The following is a 21,484-nucleotide window of genomic DNA, read 5'->3' as shown; positions in this document are numbered from 1 at the left end:
CTGATTGTTTAAATTAGTTATTAGGAAGAATGAAACCTATCTCAGTAGTTGGATGTGATGCTCGTGTCATCAGAAGTTCATCTTTACTGCCAAATCCCGTGTGGGGCCCAATTTCAGTAAAAAGTTCTTCACAGCAAAAATAAAAGCATTACATAAAATAAAAGTTTAAAAGGCTCGACTCCCTCCTGTTGTCTTCATTTCAGGCATTTCCCCTCACAGGGTGGACAGTTCTACACCAACACAATAATAAAAATAAACATTTATGTGCTAAACTATTATGTTTTCTGTGTTCACCCCCAACTGTCCTTGGACTTCAGAGGATTCAGCTTGATGTAACATATTTAATACATCATTACAGAACATGCACACCAAACTGTACAGGAAATGTAAAAGACACACTGTCTTTGTGGCCTAAATTAGGAGTAAATATAACAAAAAAACTTTGTTTCTGAACTGAACCAATAAAGATTACAATAAACATGAGTTACTTGGTGATCTAACTCACTTTTCTGTCTTACAAGTAAGATCAGTTCGTGGATACGACGTGTTTTATATGTAGAAGAGTGTAGCCCGGCTTTGAGTCTTTGCTTCAGGCCATTCATGCAGTTTAACATTCACTTCATGAAACATCAACTAAAAGTTGAAATATATTTAATTTAAATGACATAACAGTTAATTCGTGGAAGCTGCCAAAATGAATTCCAGTGATTTTTTATTGAGTATCTATTTTACCCGAGTAAAAGAACAAAAGATCGGAGGTTAAGTTACAGCTTGTTGTTTTTCTGTAGGGAGTTTTTAAAAAATAGAAATAAACTTTAAACGCTTTTTATTTTGTTTTGGTTTTTGAAATCCATCCATCCATTTTCATCCGCTTATCCAGAGTCTGGTCACGGGGGCAGTAGCCTAAGTTGAGAGGCCCAGACTTCCCTCTCCCCAGCCACTTGGGCCAGCTCCTCCGGGGTAATCGTAAGGCGTTCCCTGGCCAGGTGAGAGACGTAGTCCCTCCAACGTGTCCTGGGTCTACCTTTAGGCCTCCTCCCGGTTGGACGTGCCCGGAAAACCTCAGGAGGCATCCTGACCAGATGCCCGAGCCACCTCTACTGGCTCCTCTCGATGTGGAGGTGCAGCGAATCTACTCCAAGCCCCTCCCGGATAACCGAGCTTCTCACCCTATCTCTAAGGGAGAGCCCAGCCACTCATCGGAGAAAACTCATTTCGGCCGCTTGTATTCGCGAACTCGTTCTTTCAGTCACTACCCAAAGTAGATCGACCGGTAAATCGAGAGCTTCACCTTCTGACTCAGCTCTCTCTTCACCACGACAGACCGGTACAACGCTCGCATCACTGCAGATGCAGCACCAATCCGCCTATTGATCTCACGCTCCAGTTTTCCCTCACTCGTGAACAAGACCCCGAGATACTTAAACTCCTCCACTTGGGGCAGGACCTCATCTCTGACCCGGAGAAGGCATTCTACCCTTTTCCGAATCAATTGTTTTTTAAAATATCTAACAATAATTATCCAAATTGTTTGATATTTATGCTTGTGTGGCTGTTGCTGCTAATTAAATCCCCATCATTTGTAAAAGTAACACATTGAAATTCTAAACTGTCAACGAGTCAAATTGTATGAAAGTTGGTGTTTTTATAAAAAAAAACAAAGCAGTGGTGGTTTCCAGCATCCCAGCCAAGACGCTCCATCTGCACATAGCACCACCGGTATAAAAGTATCAAATCTGTTAAAAGCCGAAGTTGTGTTTATAAATGCTTTTTTATTGATCTTTAATCAGCCTTTGTGAATTCTGCTGTGAAGAGGACCCCAGACGAAGCCACCCCCACCTCCCGATCTGCTCCGCCTGACACCTTCTGAAAACAGAAGAACAGAAGAAAACAAATCCAGGACAGTGTACAATAATAACAACAACAATAATAATAATCTGTGGTGTTGCTCACCTCATGTGCTCTTATAGAATATTGACGTGTGCCTGCCTCATGGTGTAGCGTCCATATTTTGCTGAGTGCCCTGCAATAATGCAGGTTATAAGTTAATTTACTTTTGATAGCAAATAACAAAATATTTAATGTAAAAGTTGTGAATTAGCTCACATGTGTCACAGGACCAGAATCAGTCGCCTCCTTCAGGATGTCATGGTGTAATCTAGCAATTACATGTTGAGAGCAACGTGTTCCTGCGGTGTCCGCGAGGGCGCACGGGGTTGGTTAGCATTCCTCCTACGTCCGTCACAGCGGTGGGTGGGGTTTGAGCAGGTGCGCTTTACCGACTTCCGGGGAGGTTCGTTTACCGGAAGATAAGATGAATGGCTCTCTACAGGGACTCGGCTCTCATCATTCACTTTGAAAACCCGTTCAAAAGATTTGATTCATTCGTGAACGTCACATCACTATTGTGTAGAATCATTTTGAGCTGAAGAGGGCGCTGGACTGAAGGTTTTAGGCAGAATTTTTAGTTTCTAAAGACAATGCACCAAAATGCAAAAATAACAGCTACACATGTCTACAACACTATAATTAACTTATTTATACAAGTTATCAGCAAAAAAAAAGTTGATTTGGGTTAGACTTGCTCTTTAGGAACCACTTTCATCACATTTCCAACAGAAATGGTCCCGTTACAATTCCAGCCCGCACCACTTGTCCTCATTTCTGCTCCTTTTTTGTTTGTTTACTTGTTCTTTTGAAATACTTTCTACTTATCACAACAAAAAAAGCTCTTCGAAGTCTAACTCAATTAATATATTATCTCTATTATCTCTAGAAAACCAGCTCTATTTATCTTGAGATAAAGGGCTCAATATCTTGAGGTAACATCATGAAAATACACTTCTAATCATGTCTTCTCAGCTTATGTAGAGTAGAACTAGTTTTTGAAGCATTGAAGATGTGAAGGAGAAAAAAAACAAAGATGGGCAGTCCAGTGGACCAGTGCAGTGTTGTTTGGTTTCTTGTGAAGGCTGGGAAGCTAAATTACAGCCACATGATGAAAGACTTCCCAGGCCATCAAATGGAGCAAAAAAAAAAAAATTGTGTGACAACATGACTCTTGATTTATTGATTTCTTTAGGTTTCGAAAGAGCAAAGCAATCTCAGTGTGTTGGCTGCTGTTAAATTCTCCGGCAAATGGGCACTCTCCACAAACACGTGGAATCACACACGCTCACAAACACATGGAGCTCCCAGCGGGGCGGAGTTTTAATCCTCAAATACACGGCCATAAATCAAACCCCACTCCTCCTGCTTCGGCTCGTCCCTCTCAATGAACAGCTCATGCTAGTGGCACATTAATAGCAATTTACAGAAGCAGTCATGCGAGGAGAGGAGCATCAACAGAGCGTCCTTTATTTTGTAATTCCTTATTACTTTCGCTCGCTGCACGGCCAATGAATTGGTAACGGTAGTGGATGTGACCTACCTACTACATCACTCCCTCTGAGTAGTTTGCCAGCCATGTAATACTTTCCCAACAAACTCCTTATCTGGCAATTAGACTGGGTCTCCTCACATCTTGATAAATGTTGCACAAAACCACGCTTCTATTATTCGGTCCCCTCAATTTTTATAAACGAGCGGCCTGAAGATAACCGTAAAGTTGTCTGAATTCAAGTGACAGATTTGTATCGCATTCCTGGCAAAAGCTTCCACAAACTAGATGCTTGAGTCAACAACTTTGAGAAATGAAAACTAAATCCCACAATCTGTGCACATCTCTTTGAAAACATACTGAATCAAACAAACATCTTCACAAAAACATGCAGAGATGTCGGGTTTAAAAAGAGATGTACCCGATAAACAGGTACGACTCTCTGTTAAACCTTTCACGGCTGCTGTAAACGTATTAAACGCATTCGGTTTTACTTCAATGAGTATTCCAAAGTAAAAGGCTTCAAGGAGAAATGAACACAGTCATGTAACATCTGTTTCTTCTCTTTCAGCTGGCCCCGCCCCTTTTCAGGGGAACAAAGAAACGGAGACAAGATAGAAGTAATAGTGGTGTTGTACACACAAGGTGCCGTGCTGCATTTGGCAAAGCTGTAATTGAAACCTAGTACTCACTTGTAGTTTTCATTTGTTCTCTAAACAACGGGGGGCAATAATAAGAGAGATTTGTGGCTTCATGAATGGCAGCTGTTTATCTCGGATAATGTAAAATCACCTCTTCCAAAACAAAATTAGCAATGATTAGCACAACTGAGAATAGTCCAAAGGAGTTTGAATGAAGGCAACTGGATTTATTTTGTTTCTTGAAGACATTTTGCTTCTCATCTGAGGAGCTTTGCCGGTTCTGACGGAATATGGGAGAGTCAAGCTTATAAACTGTAGCTGTCTGTTGTTGCTTAATGAGCAGAAACTACATATGAATACCCCTCCTCCCTACTCCATGAGGTGTCATTGAAGTCGTTATGGCGAATTGTGTTGGAATGGTCCTTTTGATTAGATGTTTATAATAATGATTTAGTTAGCTTGGCACAGGAAAGAAAACCCAAATAGAAAATATAATTCCTCTTTATAAGATTACCCCGGTCCTCAGGTGCCACTATCTATCATATTTTAGTTGTTTCTCTACTCCAACACCCATTCAGTGGTTGAATTGCGTGTTCAGCTGGTCATCAAGCTACTAAGCTCTGCAGAAGCTTGCTAACCACCTAAATATTAAAATCTGGTACGGTGAGATGAAGAAACCTATAAGTCTTGTCTTCTTCCACCTATCTGGGTCTGGGTCACGGGGGCAGCATCCCAACTAGGGACTTCCAGACCGTCCTCTCCCCGGCCACTGTCTTTGAGATATAAACTCATATTGCATCTAAAAGCTCATTTATGAGCTCAATTCAAACAGACATGTATGTTTGGGTCCAGATGCAGTAGAACAGGTGTGTTTTAATTCAATTCAAGTTTATTTATATAGCGCCAAATCACAACAAGAGTCATCTCAAAGCATTTCACACAGTAAACATTCCAATACAGTTCTGATCAGTAAAACGTTTCCTATATAAGGAACCCAGCAGATTGCATTGAATAATGCAATTAAGAGATAAATTGTAGAAGAAAGTAGTCGAGTGTGGAAAATGGTCAGTATGTCTTCCAGCAATCTAAGCCGATAGCAGCATAACTACAGAGATAACTCTGGATAAGCCTTTTAAATGGAGGCATGTTGGAGACAGGGTAAGGGAGAGCCGTCTTTACCGACTGTATTCTCCGCCTCCCTCTACTCCCCCACTTGACCAGATATGGGCTAACATCAGATTTTAACCATAGGCCCTATCAAATAAAAATGTTTTAAGCCTAGTCTTAAAAGCAGACAAGGTGTCTGCCTCACGGACTAAAGCTGTGAGTTGGTTCCACGAGAGAGGAGCCTGATAGCTAAAAGATCTGCCTCCCATCCTATTTTTAGATATTCTGGGAACCGGCAGTAAATTGGGACGTTAAAGGCACATATTTCAGTTTTGCTTGCATTTAGCACCCCTTAACGTCCGTTATTAAATTACTGTGGTTAAACAGAAAATAAAACATATCTCCTCGCTGTGCATCTTGTTTTTTTGACACCTTAATCTAACTGCAGAAATGTCTCCTCAGCCTTCATTAGTTTCTAGAGGAGTGATTTATCACTAAATCTAACAAAGCTTTGCTCACGATCTAAAACATGGAGGAAACATGTTGGGAGCAGACTGTAGCTCCACCGTGTCAGCTCTACTGAACTCCACAGCTCCCCTCACCTGCAGGGACTACACTGGCAACTCTGAAGTTGCAAGTGTGATATTCTGGCCTTAAGGGGCGTTGGGGTCTGAGTGATATTTGATCAACCCTATAAAGTATCATTTTACCACTTACTGGCTCAAGAAAATTATTTAAAAATATGATAAAGCTGTGTAGTATCCCTTTAAATACATAGTTTCAGGGACAATTGTTATTTGGGGAATACTGAATGCTGCTCATTTATTTATTTCATGTTTTTGTCTGATGAGTTGCATTCACAATAAAGGTGGAGCAGTTGTTTTACCCAGGACGGGGCAATATCATTGGCCAGGCGCTAAATACCCTTATGTTTTGCTCCAGTTTGTTAGTGATAGCATTTCTTGTATTAATAGGGATTATTTCTTTTATCTGACGACACAATCTAGTGGCTGGCAAGAGTATTACACTAAGACGTGGTTTTCACTTCCATATTTCCGGCCAAAAGCCTCTCGTTAAAGACGGTTTCACACTGCAAGCATCAGCGGAATGGAACAGCAGCGGAGCGGCGCACTCGCAAACTTCAAAGTGGTTCTTTTCACACCGGGAGAGTCTTGACCGCGGCACGGCTTCCTCGCTGCACCTCGCTGTACCCGCGAGATTCTAAAATCCCTCGAGACTTCCGATACCTTCCTCATCTGCGACATCACAACCCCTCGCGAGGAATCACACCGTTGCACTTCTCGAAAGATACTGGTGGTAAACAAAGTCGTTCGGTCACACGTACTGGCCTAAGTTATATATAACATCGCAACGTTGCATTTTATTTTGAAAATAACCGGGGATTTTACACTGAAACCTTGTGGTTTCCTGTCTCGCACTATGTGAACTGCGGAAATTGACGTGTCCCAGAAGTGGCTCGCGGAAAAAATAGAACTCAATCCTATCATGCGCGCCTGAAAATTGCCGCGTTGCGGCTAGTTTGAAACACTCCATAGATTATAATTGGATTATATTTGAAGGGGTGCCGCTTCGCTGCAGTTCCATTCCGCTGATACTTGCAGTGTGAAACCGTCTTTAGAATGCACTCCTTTAGCCACGTGCGTGTGTGTGTGTGTGTGTGTGTGTGTGTGTGTGTGTGTGTGTGTGTGTGTGTGTGTGTGTGTGTGTGTGTGTGTGTGTGTGTGTGTGTGTGAGAGAGAGAGAGAGAGGGGGGGGGGTGAGATAGCATGCGTGGCTTCTATTTTAGCCCTGTTATTTTATTTTACTGATATTTTACTACGTCCTTACATGAGCTGTCTTTAATGAGTGCAAAGTCAATTTCATTGTACACCTGTGCAACGGCAAAAAAAGGACCTTGAATCTCTTGAATCTTGAATATGTATATGATATAATTATGTATATTATATAATTCCTGAAAGGTATTATTATTAAGATGAATACAAAATGTGTTCAAGAAGCATTCAAAGGTAAAAACTGGGAGAGATTCGACACGTTGTGAAAGACCATGATAGTTCAAAAATTGACTGTTGGTGTTTCTCTTTGTAAAATTACAAAGAACTTTGGGATTTTATCATCTAGGCAGGTGTTAAGACCGAAGGCCAATGGTGAATATCGTGATCTTTCAGCCCTCAGGCTGTGCTGCATTAAAAATAGGCATCCTGTGGTGGAAATCAGCAGGCTCAGGAACTCTTCTGAAAACTATTGTCAGTGAACACTGCTCGTCAGTGAATCCAAAAAGTCATAGTAAAACTCTGGTATAGAAAAAAAAAGTTGATCAGTCTGTAATTCTGCATAAGTGTTCTTATGAAAATACACTCAGTATGTCTGCGAAGGCCTGAGTTTTACTGGAACTTTGAGGAATCTTCATAAGTGTGTGTTTATGTGTATACGCTCACAGACAAGGTAACTTGAAGAAAAAATAAAACTTTAATGAATATAAAAATGCTGGCCTAGCCCTAAACCAACCAAATGGGTGGCACAGAGCAACAGCAGGAACTGCAAAAGAGCCAAGACACCAAGGACTAGATGACTAGAGCGGGGTGATTACTGGATGAGAAGCAGATGAGCTGAAAACACACGGAGTTCCAAATCTAAAATTAAACGATAAAAAGCATCACTACAATTAAAAGCTTGCCATTCCTTGAAGGAATGAGTATCTCCATTATCTTTGCTGAGAAGGGATGGAAATTGCCGTTTTGGATAAATCATGGTAATGCCCTGCTCAATCCCAACCTCTCACACAACCTGTCAGCACATGGATTATGTGTACTAAATGACTCACGGCCACATTTTTGCTGAGAATCTGTAAAACTGAGCTGTATCTATTTTAATGTTTGCTAACAAGCCCGTTTCCAACTTCCGGACCTTCACGGTGTGCGTCTCACACAACAGACACAATGGCTGAGAGGACCAAGCAACCTGCCCCACTCCCAGAATCTACCCTATGTAGAGTGGATACGCAGCTAATGCTGATCTCCTTCTAAAGAAGCTCAGAAGTTTACGGGTAGGCCAGCAAACTTCAGAGCTTCTTTAATAAAGCAACTTATTTATTTTAGTTATTTAACCTTTATTTAGCCAGATGAATTGATTGAGAACTCATTCTCATTTACGACGATGATCTGGCCAATGATCTGGCCAAGAGGCAGCAGTAACTGAATAGACACATAATTAGCTTTACACCAAAGAACAGCAGATGGATAGCATAAAAAAACCAACGTAAAAATAAGTTTAAACAGTTAGTCAAACGACTGTTCTCATATACAATATGTATAACCAATCAAAACCGACATAAAACTCTTAAAAGTGTTTTCGTTCTACATCTCTTGGCCTGGTTTGGTCATGTAAGCTGTGGATCCAAGGACAAACTTTTTCATTTTTTTCATGGGCTGACAAAAACACTTGACAGACTTAAAAAAAACCACATCCTATCTGGCTGCTGAAAGGGCGAGGAACACTGTAGCGGACAGTAGTCATCCTCTCTTTTCCTCTCAGTTCGAACAACTGAGCCCTTGGAAGAGCTGGGCAATAAATCGAAATTTTTTTGTTATCGAAATTTCTGACTCTTATCGAGATTATTTTTCCCATGTCAATAAATTTGATTATTAAAAAATAAAAAGATGTGTGCAGGTAAGCCAAGTTCATGTCCCTGTAAGAAGCTGTACCACCTTGAGTCACGTAAAAATGTGACTCAACGTAATACATGTGACAGCCCCATCTAGTGGACAACTTTTGCTTCTGCGCATACCTGTAGTTATCGTCCATTTATCGTTATCGAGGTGATATCCTCAAATCTCCTGATATTGATTTTTCTGCCACATTGCCTAGCCCTAGAAGGCATTACAGGGTGCCTCTACTGACCATTTGTTCCCAGTGTTGTAATGATACTTAACCAGTGTAAACTATGAGATTAAACCATAACATAGTGTCACAACATGCATTAATTGTTTTGTCCTGGGGAGCAAAAGAAAAATATCCACTGTGGTGGGCAATAAAGTTTTACCTCAAATCCACACTGGAGGCATCAGCGGCGCAGAACGGCAGCAGGACAGTTTACTCACCTGCTTTGCGGTGCCTCAATCCAACCCGGGGGAGCATCTCATTTGCGTTGCGGCTTCTCCGCCATCCTCATCGCTAGACCTGCAAGATCACAAAACCCCTCAAGACTCCAAAGGTCACAGTTTGTTTATGCCGTACACCATTAAACCAAGAAGAAGGAGAACACATTTGATATCACTGTTTGATGTCGTATATAACGTCTCTCTCCACTGAAGAGATTCAAGCCATAAAAACACACCGTTGCACTTCCCAAAAGATGCTGGAAGCAAATATGCCATTAGGTCACATTCACATATTTATGACATCATCTACATAGATGAGAAATCTCATCTCTGCAATAGTCTTTTATTTTGAAAATTACCAGAAAATTTACACTTAACTCATGTCTGACTTCCTGTCTAGCCGAAGCAGAAGCGACTAACGGGAAAAATAGATCCCAAAACTATTTAGCGGCATGGTGCAAGAGCCGCTTCTGGGATACGCCTCAAATATTCCACACTGCTGCCAGTTTAGCTCACTCCTATAGACCAGGTGTGTCCAACGTAGGGTCCGGGGGCCATTTGTGGTCCTCGGAGTGATTTTGCGTTGCCCTCTAGCGTTTTTAGAATTGTGAATTTTATGTTCACATTTTTACTAATATATCTATTTAGGTCTTTTTTTGAACAGAACAAATAAAAAATATAAAATAATGTTTGCATTTTTTAAAAGTATTTTATTTTTGTGGCCTGTGAGGAGTTTTAACTTCATGATTTTGGCCCTCGTCTTGAAAAGTTTGGACATTCCTGCGATAGACTTTACAGTGTTCTATTTGAAGCAGCAACATTCTGCTGCCATTCTGCGCTGCTGATGCTTCCACTGTGGGTTTGGGGAATTCTGTTCAAAAGCAGCCATCTTGAATGTGGTGGATGTCAAAAGTTTATCAGTTTTCAGTCAGCATCTAGTCAACTTCTAAAATCTGCCCAGTGCTATAGGAGATAGTTAGCTAACTTAGAAATGATCACATAGATGCACACAGACAAAAACGTGTTTTTAGAAAAGGTTCGGGTTGTTTCATCAGACAATTCCAAATCCCGTTCTGCAGAAATGACAACTGTGGCTCTTTGGTAGAACATTCCAGGCTCTAAGCTCACGGTTCAGACTCGTCATTCCCTGAAAACATGTGGTTTAAACAAAAAAAGAAGACAACGGAGGACCTCAGTTTGAGCAGATGTCATCTCATGCCGGACATGACTAGATCATCATGTTGTTTTCAAAACTGCAGAAGCTTGTTTCATATCTTCTCCAAACTGTGAGAAATAATGATGCAACAAAGAAGAAAACAGTGACTTTTTCAAAGGTTTAGAAATCACTTTTATTTCATTTTGACCAAAACAACATTTTTAAGTAAACTGTTGTAATTTTGTATTAATAAAAAATAGCTTATGACATTGCTATTTCCTGTACATAAAACTGATAATGCCATGAAACTCTGAAAGTTGTCCACATTTAGGAGCATCCCACTTTTTCACAATTGTGTGTGATGGCAGGAAACTAAGCCAAGGCTTCTTAAGCATATGCACTTAAAAGAGAATGTGGATAATAATACTTTTTAATTTCATGAAAACCTCCAGAGATGTGTCATATTAGAGGTCTCTGCACAGAAGTGTTACCGCAGCTCAGGAAAAAGTTGCTAGTGTTGGAACCGTTTTAGCGCTGATGACAACTGGTGTGAGATTTCTCACATTTAACCTGGAATAACGTGACATGTTCTGCTTTTTTAAGGTGGAATGGCTGAAAAATGATGAGCCCTTGAGTTTTGGCGATGACGGCATGAGTAACACGAGAGGGGACCATGATCTAATTATCTCAGAAGCCCGTCTCTCTGACTCGGGGAACTACACCTGCGCAGCCAGCAACATCGTGGCTAAGAGGCGCAGTGCCACAGCTGTGGTTGTGGTTTATGGTGAGACGTCCTTCCAGGGTTTTATTCTCTCTGCAGAGGATTTTAATGGTTTTACAGTGTACAAAAGCAAGAAGATGTTGAATTCCCGGGTAGAAATATCATCCTTCTCCTCAAAGCACGGTGTTGAGCCTTCCTCCCTGACGAGTTAAAGCAGAGAGCGTCAGAGGGCCGTTTTTCTCATTTTTTACTCTAATGAACAGGTAATGGGCCAATGATCCTTTGTGTTAAACAAGAAGAGCCAGGCACGATATTTACAAGAACTTCATTATTAATGATGGAAAAGCCACAGTGTGGTCCTGCTTTTATCTGCCAGCGTTAAATACACGCTGTTGCTGCAGGCCACCAAACAATGTTTCCCAGCGTTTTATGGCCCTGTAGAGGGTGAAATTATAATGTCACGGCTGCAACACTTTTCTTTCACTAAAGCGGAGCCTTGATTGGAGTGTTTCCATACTCATTTCACTGACCTCCTGTCATGCTTTTCTATTTATTCAGAGAGGGTGTTAAACTGCAGCAGGAATACATCTGATTTTCTAGAAACTCTAAATTGCCAAGTCCCATCAATCAATTTACATAATGGTGATAAAGTCTCTGACAGGTTTACTACTGTCAGTAACCTTAAACAAATGTACTCAACTGAATAATAGCATTTTTCTACTCCTGTGAAGGCCAGTGAGCTTATTTACCTGTCATGTTGTATTATTTTAGAACACCTCTGGCTCAGCCCAATGCCACCATCCTGAAACTGAAGTATCTTGTTACACACACACACACCGTGTAATCCAGTTTTCATTCCTGTTGTGTTTTCTCACCCCTTTGACCCTCTCAGTGAATGGAGGCTGGTCGTCGTGGACAGGCTGGTCCCCCTGCAGCGTGCACTGTGGTCGAGGTGTGCAGAAACGTTCTCGAACGTGCACCAATCCAGCTCCCCTAAACGGAGGAGCCTTCTGCGAGGGAACGCCGTCGCAGAAGAGCCCATGCAACACCGTGTGTCCAGGTAGCGGCGAGCTTTTAGCCTTCATGCCGTGATTGTTTGTCCTTTTTATATTCCATAGATCCAAAATTCATAGCTTTATTCAGCATTTTTAGTCCTACGTCACCCCGGGAATTTGACAGCCTTTTATTCGTTTTAGCCCGGTGGTGTACCAGGCCATCTTGGCAGCAGTGTATGTTAAACCACTGAACACTGACCTCTGAATTATTTATCCATCAAAACGGCACCAAAACACGTAAGGAAAACCATTTTGGATTCAAACATCGCAGAAAACGTAACAAAACTCTGTTTAAAATGGTGTTTTTATTCACTTTGTTTTCATAAACGTACGCATGTTTTGGAAATGAAGAACAATGGTGTTTTGTACACAACAATATTTTATTTACATATAATTTATTGAAAGTTTAAGCCTCTAATATAGTGCATAGCATGGATTATACCACGTATATGCTCTTGGTATTTTCATTTTTGAATATGTAGTAGTAGTACTAGCAGTAATAGTAGTAAGTCATTTTGTTTCAATCAAGCCACCTATAAGCCAAAACATTAAAACCACTGACAGGCGTAACACTGTTTTTTTGCAGTTCTATCCTGCTGGGAATCAGTGGATTTAGACACTTATGTGAGCATGTGGGTGTTGCCTCGCCTAAACTTTGTTGCTGAGCTGGCTCAGCTCTGGATCAAGCAACACAGCAAAGTGTCAAAGACGTTAAGTCTTTAAACTCTCCAGATCCCAATGCGATCAGGCATGATGGACTGGAACAAGTAAAGTCTGTGGAGGCAACACCCTGCACCCCATCGTGAATCCAAAGGATCCAACAGTACGAGTATCACAACCGGGCTCATTGGTTCTGACAAAGACAAGAAGGGATGTGTCTGGACTAATTGGCCCTTTGGGATTTTTTTTCTTACAGGTGTTTAATTCCCAAAACAACCTGCAGTTTTTATTTGTGCACATCAGATGGAGAAGCATGCAATGCTCATTGCATTTTGATTTCACACAGAAAATGGTGGCACTAGCTAAACTAGTAACCCTTCGATTCCAGGCAGTAACACCAGCACAATCACCCATTCACTAGAGCCTGTCAGAGGAAACCTCACAGAACCAAGAACTGTGGGGAATGGCATTTTCTTCCTGGTTTATGCCCTACTTCCTAAAACAGTATGAAATAAACCAAAACTGGAGGAAGGCTCTGACCTTTCCTTTCCTCCACGCCAAAATACAAACTACATCTAGAACTCTCTCAAAATAAATATTATATAAGGAAACAAAACACTAATTAAACTTACAGCTGTAATGGTTCAGCCAGCAGAAAGAGTGGAAGTACTGAGGAGCACACATGAGAACAGAAGAACAGGGACCAGACCAGCCTTCCATAGAATCTTTGAGCCTGTACCTCTAGCCTCCATATCCATTCACCAGTCCAACATGCTAACTCAGCTACTGAGAACCAGAACAACCCCACAAGTTATCACAGTCTAAGGCCAAGTTCACAAAGCAGGATTTTAAAATTGTCAGACAATTTTCAGAACATTAGAGACCACACATGCTTTAAAATGGCCCAACAATTTAAGAGACCTCGTGAACTGGGCTTTATCCAAGTGAAATCAGGTAGGGAAAACTCTAGAGCCGTAGGACTTTTGTTCCAATTAGGGGTAGACCGATACCTTCTTAGAAAAGCTGATTTAAAATCGGGCACATCCCCAGGCAGCCCGATGCTGCTGCAGAATTAAATTTAAAACTACATTTACCTTCCTGAACATCTGCATAATAAATGCCCTAAAAAGCATTTTCAACTGTAATTTATTTTTAAATATTAGTTTTGAATAGTTAAGACTTGGTCTATTAATTGATTTGTTTGATTAGTTTTAGTTAGATTTTTAACACTGAGTAGTGCACCAATGAAGTTTTAACAGTTTGTTAAATGTAGAGTTCAAAAACGGATTCATCTTCATAAAAAGGGCAGAAATCATCTAGATATCAGCCTAAAGAATTGGCTGACCATGCATATTGTCATCGGCAATAGAAAAAACAATATTGGCCAACCTCTAGCAAAGATGGGTAAAACTTAAACAATCTAAATGTCCAGGAATCCTTTAAAACACGTCTCCCAAAACAATAAAATACACAGAGAATCACATCTATAAATTATATATATATATATATATATATATATATATATATATATATATATATATATATATATATATATATACATTTATATATATTTATATATATATATATATATATATATATATATATATATACATTTATATATATATACATTTATATATATTTATATATATATATATATTAATGTTAAATACTGTATACTAGGGATGTGAATTGGTGAAATTCTGGCGATATGATATGTATCGCAATACAGGAGGTTGATATGATATATTACAATATATATATCGTTTCATCGCACATTCAGCCAGACAATATCAGTGATTTTTTTTGGACTGAATTTATTGTAGGAAAATTCAATAAACAGTCCAATCTGATATTTAACATGTTTACCTTGAGGTATCTGAACCATAACAGAGGGATTTACATTTCGACGGTGGAAATAAAACCCATTGCACACTGCTGCCAACTAGCGTCGGCGTTTGAATTACAGCAAAAGAAAAGAAAATACACAAACTTTTGCATGTAATTTCTTCCACAAATTTGATACACCACTTTTGAATATCAATGTAATATCGCAGGAAAAAAATATTGCAATATATTTCCATATCGATATTTTCTTACATCCCTACTGTATATAAAGTGTCTGTGATTTACAGGTGAAAACATGAAGTCATTTACCACCTTTTCATGTTTTTTTGTAGTTAATCTCAGAATATTTTTTATTAACACAATGAAACATAAGTCTTGGTGAAGAAGGTGACTCACATGATGCTGGACCGTGTTTGTCCAGTGAAGCACAAGTTCCATGTGAAGTTATCTGCTCCTACAGCAGCACAGACTCAGATATAATCAGCATTTACGGCACGCAGAGCCGACCAACACCAACACCAAAGGTTCTGTATCTGTGTCCAACAGGGCTACTCAACCAAGACCCACACACATTCTGGGGGTGGTTTTAATCTGTATAAATTCAACCAAACAAACTCAGCACAATCAAACAACTCTTAGTTTTCTCCAAATAGTTTTTGTAGCTGCGTGGCTGAGAATCAGCACTGCTCAAAACTCCCCATTAAACCACAAACTGCTGATTTTACAGAAGTCAGACATACCCAGGCTGGCTGGCTGTCTCCAACAGACAGACGGATAGACACAAGGTTGTTGTCAGTTTTATTATTAGAAAGTTTTAGCAGGAAAGCAAATAATGATAAAATTAAGTCCACTTTTTGTTTTTAAATAGTGCTTTTTGGCAGCCGACACCCCAGAATTCTCAGTGTCAGCATTTTGTTGTAGTCAAACTCCACAAGGTTATTTTAACGCTGACATTTAATAGAGTCTTGAAGGGTAGAAGAGGCCAGTTGTGGATATTCAGACAGTTTTTGTAGCTATTTACCAGCCCTGAACTTGTGACACCAGCCTGTGCCTGAACTGAGATGCAGTTGAGGACAATATCTTTCAGAAATCAAGAGGTTTGCCTCAAAAAGGAGAGGAAAACAAACATGCGTAGCCTAACTTGTGAGGAAAAGAGAGATCAGGGCAGCAGTCATCTGGCAATCTAAATTATGGAGCAGTCTTGACTGGAGTGCTTTTAAACAAGAAACGTATGATTTCAACCACTGCAAGGCTTGGATAAAAACATTTATAAGTTTGAAGAGAATCTGTTATCAGGGGTGGCAGTGCGCTTTTTCTTCTGAATGACTCATAAACGTAAACAGGACGCCTTAGATTAGCAAGAGGACAAGAGCAAAAACAGCTTTTGGAGGTGGACAGGAGACTTGATTGAGGATGGCATAAACATGGACTCTGTGCTCCGAGCTTACAAGGGTGCAAACATATTTTGACTCACGCAGGATGAAGCTCCTGTGAGCCGAGCAACAGTTGCTTTGAAAATGTTTTCATAAAGTTCCAAACTACATGTAGATTAATCAGCTCGGACTAGGTGCTGTACGGGAGGAAAAGGCAAAGCCTCCTTGCTGAATTTTCCAGAGCCGCATAATTTCCTGTGTGTGCTTGTGCTCCGGCAATTTATTATGCAAAATAAAAAAGGCTTGTTTGATCCCGCAGTGGATGGCGGATGGGGGGAGTGGAGCGAGTGGTCTGTGTGTAGCTCAGACTGCGAGAGGCAGCGCAGCAGAGAGTGCACAGCGCCGGAGCCCAAACACGGCGGTCGACTGTGTGACGGCGTGGCGGCGGCTGCAGAGAACTGCACAGGCGGCCTGTGCACGCAGAGTGGGTAGCATCCCTTTCTTTATCGCCGGCTCAAAATGTAAATAAGTTCAGCCTCATTACTGTCACATGCATTGTGTCCATTATGGATTTAATGTTCATGTTTGGCAGAGCAGGCGAGATCATGGTCGTCATTATAATCATGCTCATTAAAAACAACTCCATCCATCTTCATTACTCATTCACTCAGGCGCAGTGTGCTCAGGCATGGATGCATGCTCAAGCAATGACTTGAATCAACCAACAATTTTACAAACGCTACGACGGAACTCTCAAATGATTGTGTTTATTTCTGTCCGCAGATCGGAAGCTGCTGCATGACGCTAAGCCACAGGGTGAGTGAATTTCTCCCCCGTAATAACATCAAAGAAACACTGAACCGTAACTCCTCTCATCAGCCCAACACGGGCTGGTCTCTCTACTGGTGCTCCAGCTCCTTATTCACTCCCAAAACATATGAATCATGAGCTTATATACAGCCACTGAGTCTTTTACGGCAAATGTAATTACCCCTGCAGCACAATCACACGCGCATCGCTTTACAAGTCAGTCAGCACTGGCAGGATGTCTTCTCGCTTATGGCTCACACAGGTAGCCAAATGATTCACCCTCCGCAGGATTTCATTTTACAATCAACAAAACTAAATTAAAGGAGACATTTTTCTTTTTAAAACTGTTCGTTTTAATCTTGGTTTCCATGGTTTTTCATGGTTTTAGTGGTTTTTGTTTGCAAACTTATCTGAAAGTAGTAAAGTTGTTTTTAATCAATATTTTCTAATGCGGCACAATGAAGAACTTTTTGTGCCAAGGCTTGTCAGTTTGTGCTTCAGAATTCTGATCTTTGTGGAATGATGAGGAAAAAACATGTTTTTCATTACGAGTGGCCTTGTTCTGGTACTCAGAAGTCTTCCGTACTTTCTGATGACGAACATTTTTACACTTACCTTTGCAGGGCTGGAGAGTCCAAGTTTGGTTTTGTTTTTGCAGCACAATGTGGCCGTCCTTATAGGTTTTATTCACTCGTTATTTCAATGCATCTGTGTGAGTTGTTTGGTGTGAAAAAACCCTGGCACTCCTGTTTAAGGAGGTAGAAGTTGGACAGGGGAGTCGAGGGCCAAAAACAGCAAGCAGGTCCAGCTAATTAATATTCATGATGTGCAAATATGTCACTTCTCATTGGCTAATAACAACGTAGCTCTTCTGCTGCCTTCATTCGTTCATCTTTCTTGGGTACAAAATGCAACATTGATGTTTTATCTCCACAAATAAAACAAGGTCAAACATGTTCAACCATTTTGTAGAGTTGCTAATGCTAATGTTAGCTTCTGCTAGCTGAAGCACACTATGCTCTCTCAAAGTCAACGCAGCCTTCCACAAACCAAAGCCAAAGTGGGTGGAGCCATTAATGCTCATTTTCTCTGTGACGTAGAGGAGGCTGGCTTTTTCTGACTGGATTGTTCTACCGTCTATTTACTTTCTAAGGCTAATGCAGGCAGTTGAGTTTGCATCCATATGCAGCTCAGAGACAAATAGCGTTTTAAAAAAAAGCGCTGTAGTTTCCGGATCTGCTCGTTGTCCTGCACCTGCAGCTGATCATCATACTACGGCAATACCGCTCAGCCAAAATATATTGCATCTCTTTTCAGAGTCTGTTGTTTCACATACCCTGTGTTTTAGGAAGAGTTTTGCAGTTTTGTTATTAAATTCATGTTTCTTACTTCAAATGTTTTTGAACGTGGTAAAGTCGTAAAGTTGTTTAGACCCAGATTCTAGTGCCATCGACAGGCGCAGCACCCGAGCCAGCCAGAAGGAAGCATGGTGTCTAATGTGGCGTCCGCCAGAAACGCTAGACCTGCACCCTATGTAATTTAGACCTGATTTTTATGGTTATATATTACGAAGCCGCCAATGACTGGGCATCATTTTATTCATTTTGATGGATTTTCTCAGAGACTAAATGTAAAAATACACATTGTCTCTTTATCATGTGATACTCGAATGAATAAATAGAATAAATCGTGCCTGTGTTTTCTGACTCTTAATGATCTCATTAAGTGCAGCAAACACCCAAACCCCAAATGTCTGTAAAACCAATAGTGATCACATCTGAGAGCATGTCCAGCTGGTGATGCTAAAGTCCTTGTGCAGCTGTGTTGGTGTGAGGAAAACAGCTCAGCCAGACTGCACACTCCTGTGGTGGTTGATCAATGTTTGGCAGACCATCACTTCTTGCACAACACCTGTTGTGCAGCATCAGGTGGGTAGGACGTACTGTGGCTTTACCAGGTCCAAAAGGCAAAACCTCTACTGGCCACCGTAGCACTGAGCTGATCATCCAGAACGGTGTTTTAATTTAATCCCATTTGCCTTTCTGCTTTCCTGTGGAATCGTTGTTGCTCAGCTTTACCAGTTTTAACAATTACTCCCTTTAAATTCAATTCAATTGTATTTATACAGCGCCAAACCACAAGAGTCGTCTCAAGGCACTTCACATAATAAACATTCCAATTCAGGTCAGTTCATTAAGCCAATCAGAAATAATGTTTCCTATATAAGGAACCCAGCAAAGTGCATCAAGCAATCCTCATACTAAGCAAGCATAAAGCGACAGTGGAGAGGAAAACTCCCTTTTAACAGGAAGAAACCTCCAGAGAATCCTGGCTCCGTATAAGCAGCCATCCTCCACGACTCACTGGGGATCGGGAAGACAGAGCAGGCACACACACACGCACACACACACACTCACACAAAGACAAAGTAATGTGTCTATAGATATATTGTGATTTCTTAGTAAATATTCTATTTGGTGAGAGACAAACATTATTGTATTTATCCTAGTGAATCTATAATTAAACGGGTAAACTAGTAGTAGCACATCCAACGTCAAGGAAAGCAAAAAGTTATCAGGAGAGGGAGAATGTTTAAGTGGTTAGCAGCAGTGTGCTAGACGATGACCCCCTCCATGAGGCCACCACAGCTCAGCAGAACATCATTGTAGCTTCTTCTGGGGAGAAAAACTCTTATAGAGAAAATAAAGTTAACAGCTGAAATTGCAGAAAATAATACAGTTAAAGAGCAGATTGTACAAGAAAGTAGTAGAGTGTGAAAAGTGGTCAGTGTATCCTCCAGCAGTCTAAAGGTTGGTTTATGCTTGACGCGTACGCGAGGTCCGCACGGAAAAGTTGCGTCATTTTGCGTCATTTTAACAACCACGCCCCTCCACCGCACCTCTGCACGGCCCAGAATTTCCGCAACGCGCACCTCTGAAAATTTCTAACCACGCGGACGGACGGACGCGGAAAAACATGGCGGACCGGCAAGAACTAGTATGGCAGAGGTTCGTAAATACAGACATTTGTATGATTCAGCTCTCAGAGATCACCGTGATCAACATGTTGTTAATAATTCTTGGAGAGAAATAGCTCACACTGTCGGAAAAGATGAGAACGCTGTTAAATATGATGAAATGCCATGTTGTAAACAGTAATTTCTACTTCTACTATGGTGTAGTGTTGGATGCATGCTGTAGAGCTCCATGCTGCCCCGTTCAGTTTGGGAGAATATTGGCTCACCACAGAGACGAGCCGCACGAACCATAAACGCTGCGAGTTGTGAAGCGCGTTCCATCCGCGAACCGCATCACCAAGCGGAAAGTGAATGCGTCAAGCATAAACCAAGCTTAAGCCTATAGCAGCATAACTACAGGGATAACTCTGGATAATCTATCCTATTTGGATGGAGGCATGTTGGAGGCAGGGCAAGGGAGAGCCGTCTTTACCGACTGTACACTCCACCTCCTTCTACTCCCCCACTTGTCCAGATTTAGGCTAACATCATATTTTAACCATAGGCCCTATCACATAAAAATGTTTTAAGCCTAGTCTTAAACGTAGACAAAGTGTCTGCCTCACAGACTAAAGCTGGGAGCTGGTTCCACAGGAGAGGAGCCTGATAGCTAAAAGATCTGCCTCCCATCCTATTTTTAGATATTCTTGGAACCACCAGTAAACCTGCAGTTTGAGAGCGAAGTGCTCGGTCAGGAACACATGGAACAATCAGGTCACTGATGTATGATGGAGCTTGATTATTAAGAGCTTTATATGTGAGAAGAAGGATCTTAAAATCTATTCTGAATTTAACAGGTAGCCAATGTAGGGAAGCTAAGACAGGAGAGATATGATCTCTGTTTTTAATTCTCATCAGAACTCTAGCTGCAGCATTTTGGACAAGCTGAAGACTTTTAACTACATTCTGTGGACTTCCTGAGAGTAATGAATTACAGTAATCCAGTCTTGATGTAATAAATGCATGAACTAGTTTTTCAGCATCACTCCTGGAAAGGATGCTTCTAATCTTAGCAATTTTCCGAAGGTGGAAAAAGGAAATCCTACAAACCTGTTTAGCCTGGGAATTGAAAGACATTTCCTGGTCAAAGATAACACCAAGGTTCCTTACTTTGTTCTCGGAGATTAATGTAATGCCATTAAGGTCAGGCGATTGGCTAAGCAATTTTCTTTTCTGGATTTCTGGTCCAAAGATGAGAACTTCCATCTTGTCTTGATTTAAAAGCAAGAAGTTTAGAGTCATCCAAGTTTTTATGTCCTCAAGACAAGCCTGTAATCTACCCAACCGATTAGGTTCATCAGGGTTAATGGATAAATATAACTGACTATCATCAGCATAACAGTGGAAGTTTTATTGTGGTAGTGCTTGGAATGACCTTCCAAGCACTACCAGAACAGCGGCTTCCTTTTCAATTTTCAAGAAACTCCTGAAGACCCTGCTCTTCACAGAGCATCTTCTAAACTAGCACCCTCCCTGCACCCGTCCCCCTCTCTACTGTCCACTTCTTGTTCCCTCCTCTCCATGATTGATGTCAAGTTGTCGTTGTTGTAGTTGTTAGCCTCAAGGGCAACATGCCGATTATCACTTGTAAGTCGCTTTGGAC

At 41.0% G+C, this 21,484-nt stretch overlaps 1 protein-coding gene across 1 annotated transcript in view; it reads left to right on the top strand.

Moving 5' to 3' along the window:
• LOC107374870 (netrin receptor UNC5D) overlaps positions 1-21,484 on the top strand; it is a 354,048-nt gene that overhangs the window by 260,023 nt on the left and 72,541 nt on the right. The window contains exons 5-8 of the mRNA XM_015943168.3: positions 11,005-11,185; positions 12,015-12,182; positions 16,375-16,539; positions 16,839-16,871. Of these exons, the coding sequence (XP_015798654.3) occupies positions 11,005-11,185; positions 12,015-12,182; positions 16,375-16,539; positions 16,839-16,871 (547 nt within the window). The remainder of the gene's footprint in view (positions 1-11,004; positions 11,186-12,014; positions 12,183-16,374; positions 16,540-16,838; positions 16,872-21,484) is intronic.

The sequence above is a fragment of the Nothobranchius furzeri genome, chromosome 6 (assembly GCF_043380555.1).
Source record: "Nothobranchius furzeri strain GRZ-AD chromosome 6, NfurGRZ-RIMD1, whole genome shotgun sequence".
NCBI classification, from domain to species: Eukaryota; Metazoa; Chordata; class Actinopteri; order Cyprinodontiformes; family Nothobranchiidae; genus Nothobranchius; species Nothobranchius furzeri.
The sequence above is the reverse complement of the archived record's forward strand: the minus strand, read 5'-3'. Positions and strand labels throughout refer to the sequence as shown.